The sequence below is a fragment of the Salvia splendens genome, chromosome 6, assembly GCF_004379255.2.
Source record: "Salvia splendens isolate huo1 chromosome 6, SspV2, whole genome shotgun sequence".
NCBI lineage: Eukaryota > Viridiplantae > Streptophyta > Magnoliopsida > Lamiales > Lamiaceae > Salvia > Salvia splendens.
The window spans coordinates 13,777,404-13,793,204 of record NC_056037.1 but is presented as its reverse complement, the minus strand read 5'-3'; the positions used below and the strand labels follow the sequence as shown (position 1 = coordinate 13,793,204).

General features: G+C 35.3%; 2 protein-coding genes and 1 long non-coding RNA gene across 5 annotated transcripts; 2 read left to right on the top strand and 1 right to left on the bottom strand.

Moving 5' to 3' along the window:
- The first annotated feature begins 1,307 nt into the window (after positions 1-1,307).
- LOC121808299 lies at positions 1,308-1,778 on the top strand. Its single transcript, XR_006052170.1, has 3 exons — positions 1,308-1,375; positions 1,455-1,542; positions 1,640-1,778. It is a non-coding gene; the product is annotated as an uncharacterized LOC121808299 (long non-coding RNA).
- A 2,355-nt stretch (positions 1,779-4,133) lies between these two features.
- On the top strand, positions 4,134-8,282 carry LOC121808470 (aspartate aminotransferase, cytoplasmic). The gene is made up of 12 exons (XM_042208982.1): positions 4,134-4,295; positions 4,481-4,552; positions 4,647-4,708; positions 4,785-4,868; positions 5,348-5,447; positions 5,538-5,658; positions 5,860-6,023; positions 6,131-6,268; positions 6,688-6,809; positions 7,003-7,097; positions 7,533-7,653; positions 8,016-8,282. The coding sequence occupies exons 1-12, from the start codon at positions 4,239-4,241 to the stop codon at positions 8,098-8,100; spliced, it is 1,221 nt and encodes a 406-aa protein (XP_042064916.1). The 5' UTR covers positions 4,134-4,238; the 3' UTR covers positions 8,101-8,282.
- A 122-nt stretch (positions 8,283-8,404) lies between these two features.
- LOC121806857 (rop guanine nucleotide exchange factor 9-like) lies at positions 8,405-10,861 on the bottom strand. Of its 3 annotated transcripts, none has more exons than XM_042207021.1 (7): positions 10,415-10,861; positions 10,174-10,290; positions 9,919-10,073; positions 9,760-9,834; positions 9,420-9,686; positions 9,034-9,354; positions 8,405-8,935 (listed from the first exon to the last, which is right to left on the bottom strand). In XM_042207021.1, exons 1-7 carry the CDS (start codon positions 10,599-10,601, stop codon positions 8,684-8,686), a joined length of 1,374 nt encoding a protein of 457 aa, XP_042062955.1. In that variant the 5' UTR covers positions 10,602-10,861; the 3' UTR covers positions 8,405-8,683. The 3 variants fall into 3 exon arrangements, with proteins under 3 accessions (XP_042062955.1, XP_042062956.1, XP_042062957.1); XM_042207022.1 differs by having other exon boundaries at positions 9,034-9,285; XM_042207023.1 differs by having other exon boundaries at positions 8,752-8,939.
- Positions 10,862-15,801: the final 4,940 nt, after the last annotated feature.

Genomic DNA, 15,801 nt, shown 5'->3' with positions numbered 1-15,801 from the left:
ATGGGGTACGTACTAAACAAGCCCAATAGCAGTGACGGCCCATCAGCCCAAAGCCCAAGGAAGAGTATCAGTTCGGCATTACCAAAGAGTTCGGCCCCAGCCTACAGCTCGGTAAAAGCCGACCAATCAAGCTCTACTCTCAGATTGGCAAAAGCTGCTCGGAAATAGCTCAGCAGTTCGGTCCCCAAGGAAGAGTATCAGTTCGGCATTACCAAAGAGTTCGGCCCCAGCCTACAGCTCGGTAAAAGCCGACCAATCAAGCTCTACTCTCAGATTGGCAAAAGCTGCTCGGCAATAGTTCAGCAGTTCGGTCTCATTATTCGACCGAACTGGGAGATAGTGGTGTCAACTCATGCAGGATCTCATGCAGGATAGCGGACCAAACAAAGAGATAGTGGACCCATGCAGGATCTCATGACCTCCACGACATCCACGACCTAATTACTGATGATGTAAGCCACGACCTAGTTAGTGGTGATGTAAGCCACGACCTAGTTAGTGGTGATGTAAGCCACGACCTAGTTAGTGGTGATGCAAGCCACGATCTTAGTTCAATGTATAAATAGAACTTAGATCAGATAGACTAGGGGAGAGAGCGCTCTAGACATCAAATATCATATAGCAAGTCTGTATTTGTAAGCTGAAAACCAGATCAAGCAATACAATCTTGCCCTCCTTTCTTCCCGTGGACGTAGATTTACCTCAGTAAATCGAACCACGTAATTCCCTGTGTCGTGATCTATATTTTTTACCCGCATTCACTACCATCAAAAATTCGCCCAACCATCAAGAGGGAAGAGAAAGGGAATTTCATTAATGACTACATTGTGGAAAAGTTGGTTTACAAACTACATTAATTTAAAGATAGATAGAGAGACGGATAATTAAGTAAAAATTGAAGCATACACATCATTTATTCTAGTTGGGTCATCAATGCACAAAGACGATTGTGGTGGTGATAATGACGAAAATCACTTTGACAAGTCTTTGCAGGTTGTTGTTGTTTAGTAGTTGTGCATAAACTTAATTAATTTTGTAGTTTAATTGAATCTAAAAATAAAAAAACTTTTCAGGAGCTGAGGGACTTTAGCTCTCAGCTTTACAAGGCTGCTGAATATTGTGAAGCAAATTTCTTGGCGGCAGAAGACAAGAGAATGTGAGTATTTGGTGTTATTACATAGATTTGGGATTCCAATTTTAGTCAATAATTAAGTATTTGGTTGGAAGTATCATGGAAAACACGAAGCAGCATATAGCTGGGGTGGTTGTTTCGGCTGTTGAGCATTTGGTCGGCATCTCAGCTCATCTAGAAACCTCTCTGTTGCAGACCATTTCCATTCCTCAAACAAACTGTCAAATTGAATTGCTCAAAACGGTCACTTTCAACACTCTTAACCAGTATACTATTCTTTTTTTTTCTCCATAATTTACTCATTTAATGATTGTTTCAACAGAGGATTGTGACATGTCAGCAACGCTCTCTCCATAAATTTTGCATCACTACCAATTTATCCAAGCATCACTGCCGCTACATTTTTCCACGTAAAGTTGATTCATAGTACTATTTACTCTTTTTTTTATATATATATTTCTTGGAAATCTTGGTTGTCTGATTATATATATGTACTGCCTTCTTCAGCTTCGGCGATGGCCTATCAATAATGCCAGAACAGCCAGTTTTTTTATATTTCTTGGAAATCTTCTTCAGCTTCGTGGTGATGGCCTATCAATAATGCCAGAACAGCCAGTTTTCCAGTTTGGATTTCATTTCATTTTAACTAAAACTTTTATTTCGTTGAATATTGAAGAAAGCTCTGAAGTTGAAGCGCAACATGTTAAGTTGGAAAGTGTTGCACAACAGAGAGAAGAAGGCATTAGGCATCGCTGGTTAGGCGGGGCAAACGAATCATTGCATAAACATCAAGTCACAGTGTGGTTAATTTAATTGTAATACTCCGTACGTAGGCCAAATATTCCTCACATTTTATGGCAATAATATTCAATTTCTTTGAATAATCGCACATTTAAATAAAAAACATTGAATAGGAAGTAAAGTAGTAGTAGTAGTAATATGAAAATGGCTTGCATACTTAGTTATAAGTGTCGTTGCATGTTCAGGGTAACAGCCCATTACCAGTCACAAATTTTAATTAATGCTCCTACTTCGTAGTAGTACTATTATTTCTTTTGCACAAACTACACTTTTAGCTAGGGGTGAGAAAAAGAATAGGAAAGCTGAATAATCAAAATTGAATCAAACCAAATTTTAAATTTTTTCATATTCTCTCTGGCCCATTTGTTCGCATTTTTTTGTTTCGGCTCAACCCAAATTACTTACACTATTTTTATTTTAAGTAAGAATTATACTAGTATTTAATTAATATTTGAATTAATTAATTCATTTAATAAGTAATCTCTCCTTACATTTAAACTACTAATTTAATTACACTAAAAAATCAATTTCAAATTCACGGCTTAAAATGAAAAGTGTGAGTAACATGAGATGGAATGAGCGTTTCGTTTCGGTTCTTATTTTTTGGAAACTTTCGGTTCAGTTCGATTTGGAAATTTAAAAAATCGAATTAAAACTGATGACTAAATTTACTATGATATATATTTATTTAGGGGTGCGTTATATTGCTAACTACTATTAATGCAGTATATTAAAAATGTCAACACAGTATATTGACGTTCAACAAAAATATGTGTTGACATTTTAATGTCATCGCGTTGACATTTTTAATATACTGCGTTGATGAGTTAGCCGAGTTAGCAATTGATCACACCCCTATTTATTTTTATATATATATGTAATTAATATATACCTACAATATAAGTTAATCAACATTTTTCACTTCGAAATATATGCAAGTCAAATGGAAAATTTTATTTTGAATTTTTTTGGATATTGTTATACAATTTCAATTTGATTCAGTTTTTACTGTTCAGTTTTATTTGGATTTTGATTTGGTTAGGTTTCAATTTTTAGGAAAATTCAATTTTCGATTCAGTTCGATATTAGAAAAAAATACTATCAAACAGAAAATTGAATGCACACACCTACTTTTAAGAGCAGGAGCATCTATTTTCATGAATGATAAAATGTATAATTGACTAATTCACTAATTGAGTATTTTGCAGTATCATTATTATTAGTATTTCTCCAATTACATTATGAATTTATGTCCAAGAGATTTAGATCAAGCAAAATTAGCCAAGACATACTATAATCGAATTGAAATAGGAAAAAACATTGAGATGAAACAATGTTGAAGAGCTTGGGAACTTAATTTTGTGTACTTTATAGGAGAATGCTAATTTTCATCAACCTTATCGAGATTAAATGCAATACTCTATTAACTATTTTGGGAAAATTAACCCTTTATCTTTTTTGTTTTATTTTAATTGTTAAATGAACAAAAATTTTAAAGGCGGTGCACAAATGAGATGTCAGGTATTAACCTCTCAACTGCTTGGCCAATTCACACACACTATTTACCATCTATCATTTGAGGAAAAACAGGTAACAAAGCAAAAAAAGTATACAGATATTAAATAAAAAAATGTGATTTATAAATTATATTCCTAAGATAAATGAAATTGCTAGTGCTGTTTTGCGCAAATTTGATAGTAGTGTGTCATTTATACGGTCATAGAGCTCACAAGTGTGTGTTTAATTGGCTGTTTTTAAAGTTGTCATCATTAGTAGTACTCGTATTTAAAAGAATTGTGCCATATTCTTCGTTGAGCAGATAGACTATCGCCACAATCACCATCACTCCACGTTGTTGGCGTCGCCACCTCTTTTTTTTTAACACACGCCTACATCGGAGTTCGTGATACATTTCATGATTCGAACTTAAGAATCCTGGATGGGCGGTATTTTTGCCTCCCTTCTCAACCAGTTGAGCTAGAAGTCATGGATGCGTCGCCACCTCCTTTCTCTAATCGAATAGCTAAAAAGAAAATAATGAAAAAAATCATTTATTAATAATTCTAAATCAAGCAAGTTTGAAAATTGAAGATCATTAACTATTTCATCTGATCCCTTTTTAATTTTACCATAGAATATTCGTGACTGAAAAGAGAGTAAAATTGCCTAAATCAAATGAAGCAGTGAGCCACAGTTTTAATTCCAGCACCGCCCCCACTTTACTTTTTTCTTAACCACGCAACCTCCATTATAATCACAATTGTTTTTTCACACATTATTCCAATTCTCACAAATTTCAACGAAAATGTCCGATTCTGTTTTCGCCAGCATCGTTCAGGCTCCTGAAGATCCGATTTTAGGGGTAACGCTGCTCTTACTATTTTCGATCAATCCCGCCCTACTTTTATTCCTTTTTTCTTTAATGATCCGATCAGATTGAATGAGTTTTAGTTTTTTGTGATCCTTTGCTTCCAATATCATGCACAACTTCAACTGGTATCATGCTCTGTTTATTCGAGTTTGGATCACTGACTATGAATCGAACAGGTAACTGTTGCTTATAACAAAGATCAGAGCCCGGTTAAGTTGAATTTAGGCGTCGGAGCTTATCGAACTGAGGTGTGTATCATCTAAAGCATTTTGCGCATTGAAAATTAGTATATATATGATGTGGAGAATTAATATTTTTGGCTTTATATTTGGTAAACGACAGGAAGGAAAACCTCTTGTTCTCAATGTAGTGAGGAAGGCAGAGCAAATGCTTGTGAATGATGAGTAAGTGTTTTTAATGCTTTTATATTTTGGTAGAGTGGGATTATCAATATAATGTTTCATTTTCATGTTAATACAGATCTCGTGTGAAAGAATATCTTCCAATTACTGGAGTGGCAGATTTTAACAAATTGAGTGCCAAACTCATTTTTGGAGCTGACAGGTATAGAACTAGAATATAATTGAGGTTGCAGGTTTTATTGTGCATAGAAATTCTTTGGAATTTGTTGTGCCCTGATGAATTCTTAGTTGTATTCTTCCAAAGAGTAATTGATTTTTGTGGTCAAGATTCTATAAGATTTCAGTTATATACTTTTGATGTTGTTTTAATATAGAATGGATCAATATGTAAGTATATTTTATATTGTACAAGTTCTTTTTATAATAAATACTCATGTAATAACAATGTAGTATTGCATTTCTATCGATAACTCGTGATAGATTTTGAACTCCTAAGTCTCATTTATAGGTTTTGTTAAGTTAACCCCTTTTGATAAGCATATACCCCGAAGTTTTCTTTCAAAATTTCTTTTCAATAAACGAACATCTGCCACACTCAAGTAACCTTATAATTGCATCATCCTTTTGAACTTACCTTCCTAGCTTTCAATTGATTTTTAGTCTTCTCTTGTGAATACACAGTCCTGCCATTCAGGAGAATAGAGTGACTACTGTCCAGTGCTTGTCTGGAACTGGCTCATTGAGGGTTGGAGGAGAGTTTTTGGCCAAACATTATCATGAGGTAAGTGACATCCTTTTCACAGTATTCCGTCTGTCAAATATTCCAAATATGTGGCCATATTGATAAAATTCTGCAATTTGTTGTTACCAGAAAACTATATACATTCCATTGCCGACATGGGGAAATCATCCCAAGGTTTTTACTTTAGCGGGGTTGTCAGTGAAGACTTATCGATACTATGATCCTAAAACTCGTGGCCTGGACTTTTCAGGTTCTCACTCTTTTGATCACAGAGCCTTTAATATTGTTTTAATGTAAACAGCTAGTGTAACGATGGTATGAACTTCTTTATGAAAGTATGAAATTCTAAAATTGAAAAGTCAAAATATTGGTAATTTGTTTTTTATACATTTTTTTGAGAGGGTTGTCTTATAGTTTATATTTATTTTTTTGACACCACCTCTCTACACAGGACTACTGGAAGACCTTCAAAATGCCCCTTCTGGAGCAATAGTTCTTCTTCATGCATGCGCTCACAACCCAACAGGTGTAGATCCAACCTCTGATCAGTGGGAGCAAATCAGGCAATTGATGCGATCAAAAGCATTATTACCTTTTTTCGATAGTGCGTATCAGGTTAGCATAGATGATGTAGCAATTTCCGATGATAACTTGGACTCATTTCTTCTGGATTATCAATTTATATAGGGCATGCCATTGATGTACAGTGGTTTGTTATATAGGGTTTTGCTAGTGGGAGCCTTGATGCAGATGCAACGCCTGTTCGGATGTTTGTTGCTGATGGAGGAGAATGTCTTGCAGCACAGAGCTATGCTAAAAACATGGGACTTTATGGTGAAAGAGTTGGTGCGCTTAGTATTGTGAGTGCCACTATTATTTGTCATGCTTTTTTTATAACTGCCACTAGTCTAGTTTTTTTTACAAAAGACTAGCAACCTTATGAAACCTTGAACAAATGTTATCATCTAAAATTTGTAATTAATGCTTTACAAAATGGGGCTGCTCAATGCAACATCCTTGAGATGTTGATTATGAGAGCTTGGCTTGTCAAGAAAAAACAGAGAAAAGTATGAAGTAGCTGTAAAAATCTGCTAATCACTTAAAGTCAGCTTTGTTTTATGCTTACTTATATAATGTTCTTTACATCTTTGCAATTATATTCAACCAGGTATAGAGATGAGGCACTGAGGGTTATGAAATAATGGAAATCTAACTCAATTCACTTAGATTCGATTCACATGTTATTCAATTGATGAAGAAGCCTCATTTTGTTGCACAGGTGTGCAAAGGTGCAGACGTTGCATCTAGAGTTGAAAGCCAATTGAAATTGGTCATCAGGCCCATGTATTCCAATCCTCCTATTCACGGTGCATCGATTGTGGCAGCTATACTTAAGGATGGGTATTTTTCTTGTTCATCCACTCCATTAGAAGAAAACCACTATATTATCTTTATATACTAACCAAACCACTATATTATCTTTATATACTAATCAAATAATAACTTCACGTCCTTTGCTGATGCTCATATCTTCAGTTGAATTGAGTTGAAATCCTGATATCCTAAAGGCTAAAACCTATGAATATATGTGCAGGGACATGTATACAGAATGGACAGTTGAGCTGAAAGCCATGGCTGATAGGATTATCAGCATGCGCCATCAGCTTTTTGAGGCTTTGCAAGCCAAAGGTAAGATGATAAACATTTTTATATGATAGCTTGGCTTATCTTGTACATATCAAAGTATTGATTGTTTGCCTTCAAATTGAAGAAGATAAATAATCTTACCCACGTGCAAAGTAGAAACGTGTGCATGCAAAAAATGTTAGTTTAGATGGAAGGTGAACACACTTGCGGCAATCTTTGAGAGCATGGTCAACCCAGTTTTTATTTTCCCTTTTAGATGAGAGCGCAAAATGTGTTGATGGTATTGTTCTTCTAAATTGATGATAGTTGTAATTTTAAATCAAACTCAAAATACTTTTCTATGCAACTTAACTTTGTCTTCTTTTTTGTATTAAATCCCGTTTGTGGTTTCTAAGCTAATGGGAGTGGTGTTTTATTGTAATGGTGTCCATTGGTGGTTTCTAAGCTAACGGGAGTGATGTTTTATTGTAATGGCAGGGACACCGGGTGACTGGAGCCATATCATCAAACAGATAGGGATGTTCACATTTACAGGATTGAACAGTGATCAAGTTGCTTTCATGACAAAGGAGTTTCACATTTACATGACGTCTGATGGGTAAGGAAATTAGATTCTTTATCTACACTTGAGAAGTGGTAAATCCTAGATGTCGGGGGCTGGGTGGAGGTAATATGTGTAAGAAAAGCTAGTATTGTGCACGCAGCAAGGTGTCACATAATAAATGCAAATTTGATGTTATCTGTTCGACATAAATACATAGATTTAGCCTTCAGGTATTGATCGTAAAGGAAAACTCTGACACATGCCTAACATGCATCAGTTTGCACTCTGGAAACTGCAGTCATCATATTTTCGCAATCTTAATAGCTGAAATGAAATTTTTACTATTGAGTGCTCCATGGTAAATGAATCACGAAAGTTAACTCATTGTCCTTCTCTCGCGATCTTTCTGTTTGCAGGAGAATCAGCATGGCAGGTCTGAGTTCAAGAACGATTCCCCATCTTGCAAATGCTATACATGCTGCTGTTACCAAAGCTGCATAGAACAGTCGGTTAACGGCGCGATTTTGAGCAGTGAATTTTAGTGTCTGTTGAATAAAAGGCTATAATGTGATTTGGAAGACAGTGTGATGAGAATGTGAGATTGATTTGAACAATTTCTCTTTTGAATTGAAACCAGTGGCTGTATCGTTTCCGCCTCAATAATATTTCTCTCAATTTCAATATCTGGTGGCATGAGTTTTAACATTGTAAATGCAAGTTCTGTGACAAATCGATTTAGTTTTAAAAATTATGGTGAAAAATGAGAAGGTAAAGTTTCTCTAACTCTACCAATATGAGATTAACATACATATCTACAGCTTAGTGAACTATAACAATGTTGGAAGCTTTTCAAATTAGACCAGACTTTGATGCCCAAATTATGGTATCCTAGTTTTCCCTCACACAACTCTATGTCTAGAACTTCACCCTATCTACAATATGAAACACTTTTACTACATTCTTGTGTACATAAAAACCATTTTTCCAAGTAATCAACGTCTGTTATCATCTGCTTCAGCTTTCATGCAAATGAAGATGAACTACTAAATACACTTCTGTTCTCAAACATCAAAACAACAATTTCTTATTTCACTTGTGCCTCAGGAGGAGGCTCCACTCCCCACCCAATGAAATCCAAAAGTGTCGCTGAAGTTGGTGTGTTTGCAGCATAACTCATCTTCTCTGCTGGCTCGTCTCCTGCGCTCGGGACGTTGTTCTTTGTTGGCGATGTTGCGGCAGCATCAGCAAATAGTACGTCATCTATACGCGACATCACGGTGTTGGCCAAGGTCTCCAGCACTCTCGAATAGCTCTCGAGGATCGCTAGCCCTACATCCTACCTCAACATAACCAAAAAATCGCAGTGAGTCCCAAACAAGTTTGATGAACCCATAAATAGACCAAAAAGAAAAAGAGGAAGTTTAGTACTCCTACTTTGTTGTACTGGATTTTTGTTATGTCAAGTGAAGATTGTGGAAGACCAGGAAACTGATCCTTCAATAGGAGCAAGATTGTCTCTAATCTCTCCTCAAACATCTCTCTCTTCTCTGCACTGACAGTGAAACCCCATGAAGGCTTGGCTTCCTTGGTATTCATTTTCCTCTTCCATATGAGAATAGATGCCTCAATTCTGTTTTTGATATCAACTACTTTATTCTCAGCTGATAAGTCTAAGGTTGAGAGAAACTGTTGAGGATCAAACACCTCATCGGTTATGCTTTTGTAGATTGAATCACCTAGACATGATTTTCCATTCTACAAGAGCAGAGACAAGGAAAAGTCAAGATACAAGTTTGAGCATTTAAATCATTTGAATGTACCTTTGGAAGAGTTTCCATGTAGCTATCAGGAACACTCATATCAGATAAAATCTGAGCATTGATGGCCATGGATGCTTTCAGCACTTGAATGACCTCTTCCTTCTGCTTCAGCAAGAAGAGGCGCGAGTCTTCTGAGAGGCCGTTAGCGGGAACCTTGATCGTAGGCAACCACCACTTGTCTCCTCTCTGAACTCCCTTCTCAGACTCCTCCGCATCTCTTGAGACATACCAATATTCTTGCTCGTTCTTGAAGTTATCCAACGTGCTCTAACAGTTATTTTCATGCAACCAAATCAAATTCCTTTCACACTATTCATTTATGGATTATGACTAGCCTTACAAGGAGCATCGCGTCAAGCTTCCTCAGCGCTGGGATGTTCGTGAGGAGGTCTTTCCTTTGCTGCGTCACCATTATCTTGCAATCACACGAACACGAGTGATTTTGGATACAAAATGCTCAAAACATGGAGTGAGTATTTCATTTTTGTAAAAAAACTACCTCCATGTTAGTTCCATTTTTTCCTTTCTGCTCAGAAGCAACGAACTCGACTACGTAATCTGTGACAGACACAAGCCACGCCACTTCTCTTCTCCACCTTTCCTTCCTCTCTTCCGACATTGGCTCTAGCTTCGATTGTTCTCCAAATACAGAAGCTGTGACAACAACAACAACAATGACAAAAACAATATTAGTATATATTCATCAAAGTTGAGAGACATAGATAAATGGTGGGAGAGGAAAAATGAATGGTACCGGCGAGATTGGTGAGGGCGTTGGACAAGGCGAGCGCGGAAGAGACACCCTTGCCGGCGCCAGACATGTCCTCGCCGAGGAGCAGCTTGGCAAACCTCTCCTTCAAAATGTCCGATTCTAGACCAAAAAATGGAAGCAACGTCAAATTCAGACAAGCATCTTCAACATCTTTGTCGCGTCTTATTTTTTGGCCAATACTAATAATTCGATGAATGCAATCACAACAGAATGCGAGGAACACCTGAAACTTGGTTCGTCTTTGATGGTGAAGGAGCTTCTGCTTGGATTCCTCCGCCGTTACTATTGCTTGGGGAGGAGGAAGAGGGGCTCTTATCACTTGCCTTCTCATCAGAAACAGCTTCTGCTTGCTCAGCTTCCATAGATTCAACACTTTCTCCATTATCTTGTTCACTGCTATGTGCTTGCATTTTTCTCTCTCTCCTTTGATCTCAACAATTCAATTTCCGGCAGCTGCCAGCATTCCGATCATTTGCCAGAGTGCCAGGAAAAAAGACAATCGATCATTTAATTTCTTCTTCTTCTTTTTTTTTTTCTAAAGTTTTGTGCAATAGGTGGAAATGAAAGATGAAATTCTCTAAAATGGAGAGAGGAAAATGAATGGCGAGAATGGCCAAGAAGCCCGGGAAACCCAACCATAACCAACCGATGCATTTCTTTCTCTCTTAACCTTTTCTCCTCCTCACATCACATGCCCTATTGATTATTGAATATGTACATATAATTAATATTTGCTACGACTGTATGCATATTAAATTCCACTTTACTATTTATTTTCCCCTTTTTGAATCGCATTCATTGACTGATCTATGCAAATTCTAACAATGTACGTATAATGATGACTAAAATAACGTGAAACTAATAAATTTTGATATATACTTTTGTTTTCTTTGGTACTTAACTATGAGTAGAATTTAACTTAAAATTTTATCAAAACTAGTAAGTACTACTCCCTCCGTCCCGGGCTACTCGCTCATTTCCTTTTCGGCTCGGAGAGTAAGGAATGAGTGTATAGGAAAGTCAAAAATGACGGCTGTAGGTGAAATTTTTTACTAAAAATGGAAAGAGTGCAAGTAACTTGGGACGCCCAAAAAAGAAATAAGTGCGAGTAGTGCGGGACGGAGAGAGTATTATTTGAGTCAGTGTTCTAAATATTCATAATGCATACTGTTATTGACGTCAAATACTAAAAAGACAAAACTTAATTGGTTTGTATTGGATCGATGTGATGATCGTCTAATAATCAAGTAGAATAATTGATAGCAAAACTATATATTGTACTCCCTCCGTCCCGAACTACTCGCACATTTCCTTTTCGGCACGGAGATTAAGGAATGCGTGTATAGCAAAGTCAACAATTGCGGCCGTAGGTGATAATTTTTACTAAAAATTGAAAGAGTGCAAATAACTTGGAACGCCCAAAAAGGAAATAAGTGCAAGTAGTCCGGGACGGATGGAGTACTGTATAAATATGTGTGCAGTCCAATTGTTGGTCAATTTATAATAACATTGACTTGTAGTATAAAAGCTCATTACAACCATAGCTGTATGGATTTTTCATAGTTGTTTTTAACATCGTACCTAAATACTCTCTGTAGCTATACCTGCCTATTAAATATTTGGATAGACTGTTGTTCAAAAACTTCTAGCAACCTATTTAAAGGAATAGCTATACCTGCCTATTAAATACTTGGATAGACTGTTGGTCAAAAACTTCTAGCAACCTATTTAAAGGGTAAGAAGAAGAAAAAGACGCAAATTTAATTTCCCCACTAAAAGGACCCCAAGTAAAACAAAAAAGTTATATATATATAGGGCAGTGTTAAACTCCTTTTCACTCCTTAAATTTAAGTTTCTTCGCAATCTCGGTCGTTGGATCAGGAGGATGGACGTTCCAAATTAATAGCATATTTATCATCCTGCGCTTCATTATTTGATCAATTTAGTGCATCATGGGGGTGATTTAGTCAATTTGTGTAATCAAAACGGCTGAAAATGAATTGGGCGAAAATTTAGCGGGATCTTTCACCACTTTCATCACACGCATTGACTCACATCTATCATCACACGCATTTAATCACAATCCCGCTCCAGATTCTCTCTCAACAAGAGTCTTCTCATTTTCCAAATCTGGTAAAAACCCTAGCCGCCGCCCACTCAAAATCGCGACGATTTCTCGGAGATTCCCCGCTGGTTCCCTTGAATTTTAGTGCATTACAACAGCAGGTAGGGTTTGGTCATTTTTTTTATCGATTTTCAACAATCGTTTGTTTTAATCGATTTTCAACAAGCGCCGACCGAAATAAATCGCCCACACCAAGATTCAACCGATTACAATCAAATCCTAGACTATTTGTTGTTAAAATCTTGTAGTTTTTTTTATTGTTTGCTGTTACTCGCAGATTTAATAATGACTAAAAGAGGTAGACCTACCAACTCACAACAAACACAGAATAAGGGTGAGTTTCTGTTCGATTAGTTGCTCTATTTTTCTGCTTCACATATTTTATTTTTGATCCTACATGAGTTAGTCGATTTTGTACATTATTTTAATGATTGTGTGCATTAATATACTTGATGTTTCCATTGTTTGTATGTCAGTGGACATTAATGTCACAAAATATGCTGTAGTAGTGAATCATTACGCTTTTGGATCCGCACATCATTTGATTGTTTTATGCATAAAAATATTCTGTATTATGCATCATTTAAATGGTGTTTTTAATTGTAAAAAAGTACCGGTAATATATGTGGGAGTGCATTATTTGTTAATACATATGCATTATCTGTCTGTCTAAATTCATTATATGCATCGTTAGATGAATTCTATATCTGCTGGTGGTGGTCACTGATAATAGTGGATCCAGAAGTGTATTTGTCATTAATAAAATCAGTTTGTTGGTTAAGAAAATATCTTGTATGATTCATCGTGGTTGTGTTATAAGTGCATTATTTGATTATGTGATTTCATTATTTGGATGGTTAAGTTGTTATATATATATATATATATATAGGGGAGCGTTATTCTCCTTTTCACATCTTAGATCCTTTTTCCTTCTTAATATTACGCGTTAGATCTAAGGCATCAACGGATCAGATTGATTCTATAAAACTAGTTCCGTGTTGCATTATAGAAGGTGGTTGTATGCATTACAGGGTTATTATTGACATTTGACGGAAAAGTAACTGCCACATTTTGGTATCTGCGAATAATGCACCACATGGTCACGAGTAATGCATATAATTGACTATATAATGCACAATATGTGAACTGCAATGCATACGAATAAGATCGTCCATTACTGAGTAAATAAAATCCATTACACTGAAATGTTTCCACATTATGTTAATAAGTTATAACTACTCATAAAATCAGAACAAAAACGTCTCTGAAACATATCCATTACAGGACACATATCGTCCATTACTGGGTGAATAAAATACATTACACATAAATATTTTTACATAATGTCTATTAGTTATAACTACTGCCTAACGTTGATGATATCTAAACCCTAGAGGTATGACTGGAACTCGTGGACTTTGCCGACGGTTGTGTTACTTACTCCATAGTACACCCTAGCCCACGAGATTGCTAAACCCTTGGAGAGTAAATTAAAACATCAACCGCCTTCTCTATGTTCATTCTCAGTTGCTTAGTCCCTGTCAAGCAGCAGCAACATGCATCATGAAAAAGAAACATAATTCAAGGATATAGGAAAATAATGCATTCACATATGAACATAATGCAGAGATTATATGAACTAATGAATGTATAAATATTACATTTGTTATCTGACAATTTACAACAACAATGACCATAATGCATTCACATTTTCAAATAATGTAGTCACAATCGCAAATAATGAAGAGATTTTAACAAGTAATGAACAAGCAGATTTTCAATTTACTCTTTCACAATCTATAACCATGCTAACAACATTCATAATGTAATCACATAGGTAAATAATGCATTGATATGTACTTATAATACAAAGAATGTAACACTAAATACCTTTCAGGTTTTTATGTATAACTCAGAATTACACATAATTCAAGGATTTAGGAAAATAATGCATTCAAATATGAACATAACGTAGATATTATATGAAATAATGAATGTATAAATATTACATTTGTTATCTGACAATTTAAAACAGAAATGACCGTAATGCATTAACATGTTACAATAATGTAGTCACATTGGCAAATGATGAAGCGATTTTAACAAGTAATGAATAAGCATATTTTCAATTTACTCTTTCACAATCTATAACCACACTAAAAACATTCATAATGTTATCATATAGGTACATAATGCATTGGTGTACAGTTTTAATACACAACATATTACACTAAATACCTTTCCTCTTTTACTGTATAACACAGAATTACACATAATTAAATGATATAGAAAATAATGCATTCACATATGAACATAATGCAGAGATTATATGAACTAATGAATGCATAAATATTACATTTGTTATCTGACAATTTAAAACAGAGATGACCATAATTCATTCACATGTTAAAAAAATGTAGTCACAATGGCAAATAATGAAGAGATTTTAACAAGTACAGAACAAGCAGATTTTCAATGTACTCTTTCACAATCTATAACCATGCTAACAACATTCATAATGTAATCATATATGTACATAATGCATTGATGTACAGTTTCAATACACAGAATGTAACACTAAATACCTTTCCTCTTTTACTATAGGCTCACCCTCTTGCTGGATATATATACATGTAACCACTTAACCATCCAAATAATGCAATCACAGAATCAAATAATGAAGATGTTATACCAAGTAATGAACAAACAGATTTACAACAGGATCCAACATAATGCAATCACATTTTCAAATAATGAAATCACATCAGCAAATAATGCAATCACATAGTGGAATAATGCAATCATAAGACAAGCATGCTGCAGCATACATGATTTATATATACATGTAACCACTTAACCATCCAAATAATGCAATCATATTTGTTATCTACCAATTTACATCAGAAATGACCATAATGCATTCACATATTAAAATAATGTAGGCACATTTTAAAAATAATGAAGAGATCATGTCTTGTAATGAACAAACACATTTTCAATTTACTTAATCACAATCTAAAACCAAAGCAACAACATTAACAATGTACTCATACAGGAAACATAATGCATTGACATACCAAAATAATGCATAGACCATGTGATTAAATGAATATAAACAAAGTGCATTCGTTATATGCCAATTGAAATCGCATATGCGCAAACTGCATTCACATATTAAAATAATGTAATCACTTTGACAAATAATGCACATTTAATATCAAGTAATGCTGGAACAAGCCAACATTGACTGATTTTATGCACAAAAATTCAAAAACAACACGCATAATGGATACAGTGGACAAATTAATTCACAAAAATTATTAAAATACTGTGCAAATTACGGTAAACCATGTGGGATTACAATCCAAACATACAAAGCAATTACAGTTGAACGCGAAACACAAAAGCTCACCAATTTTGTGTTCGCGAAACACAAAAGCTCACCAATTCGCAGCAATCCCTATATATATATAGGGATGTATTCA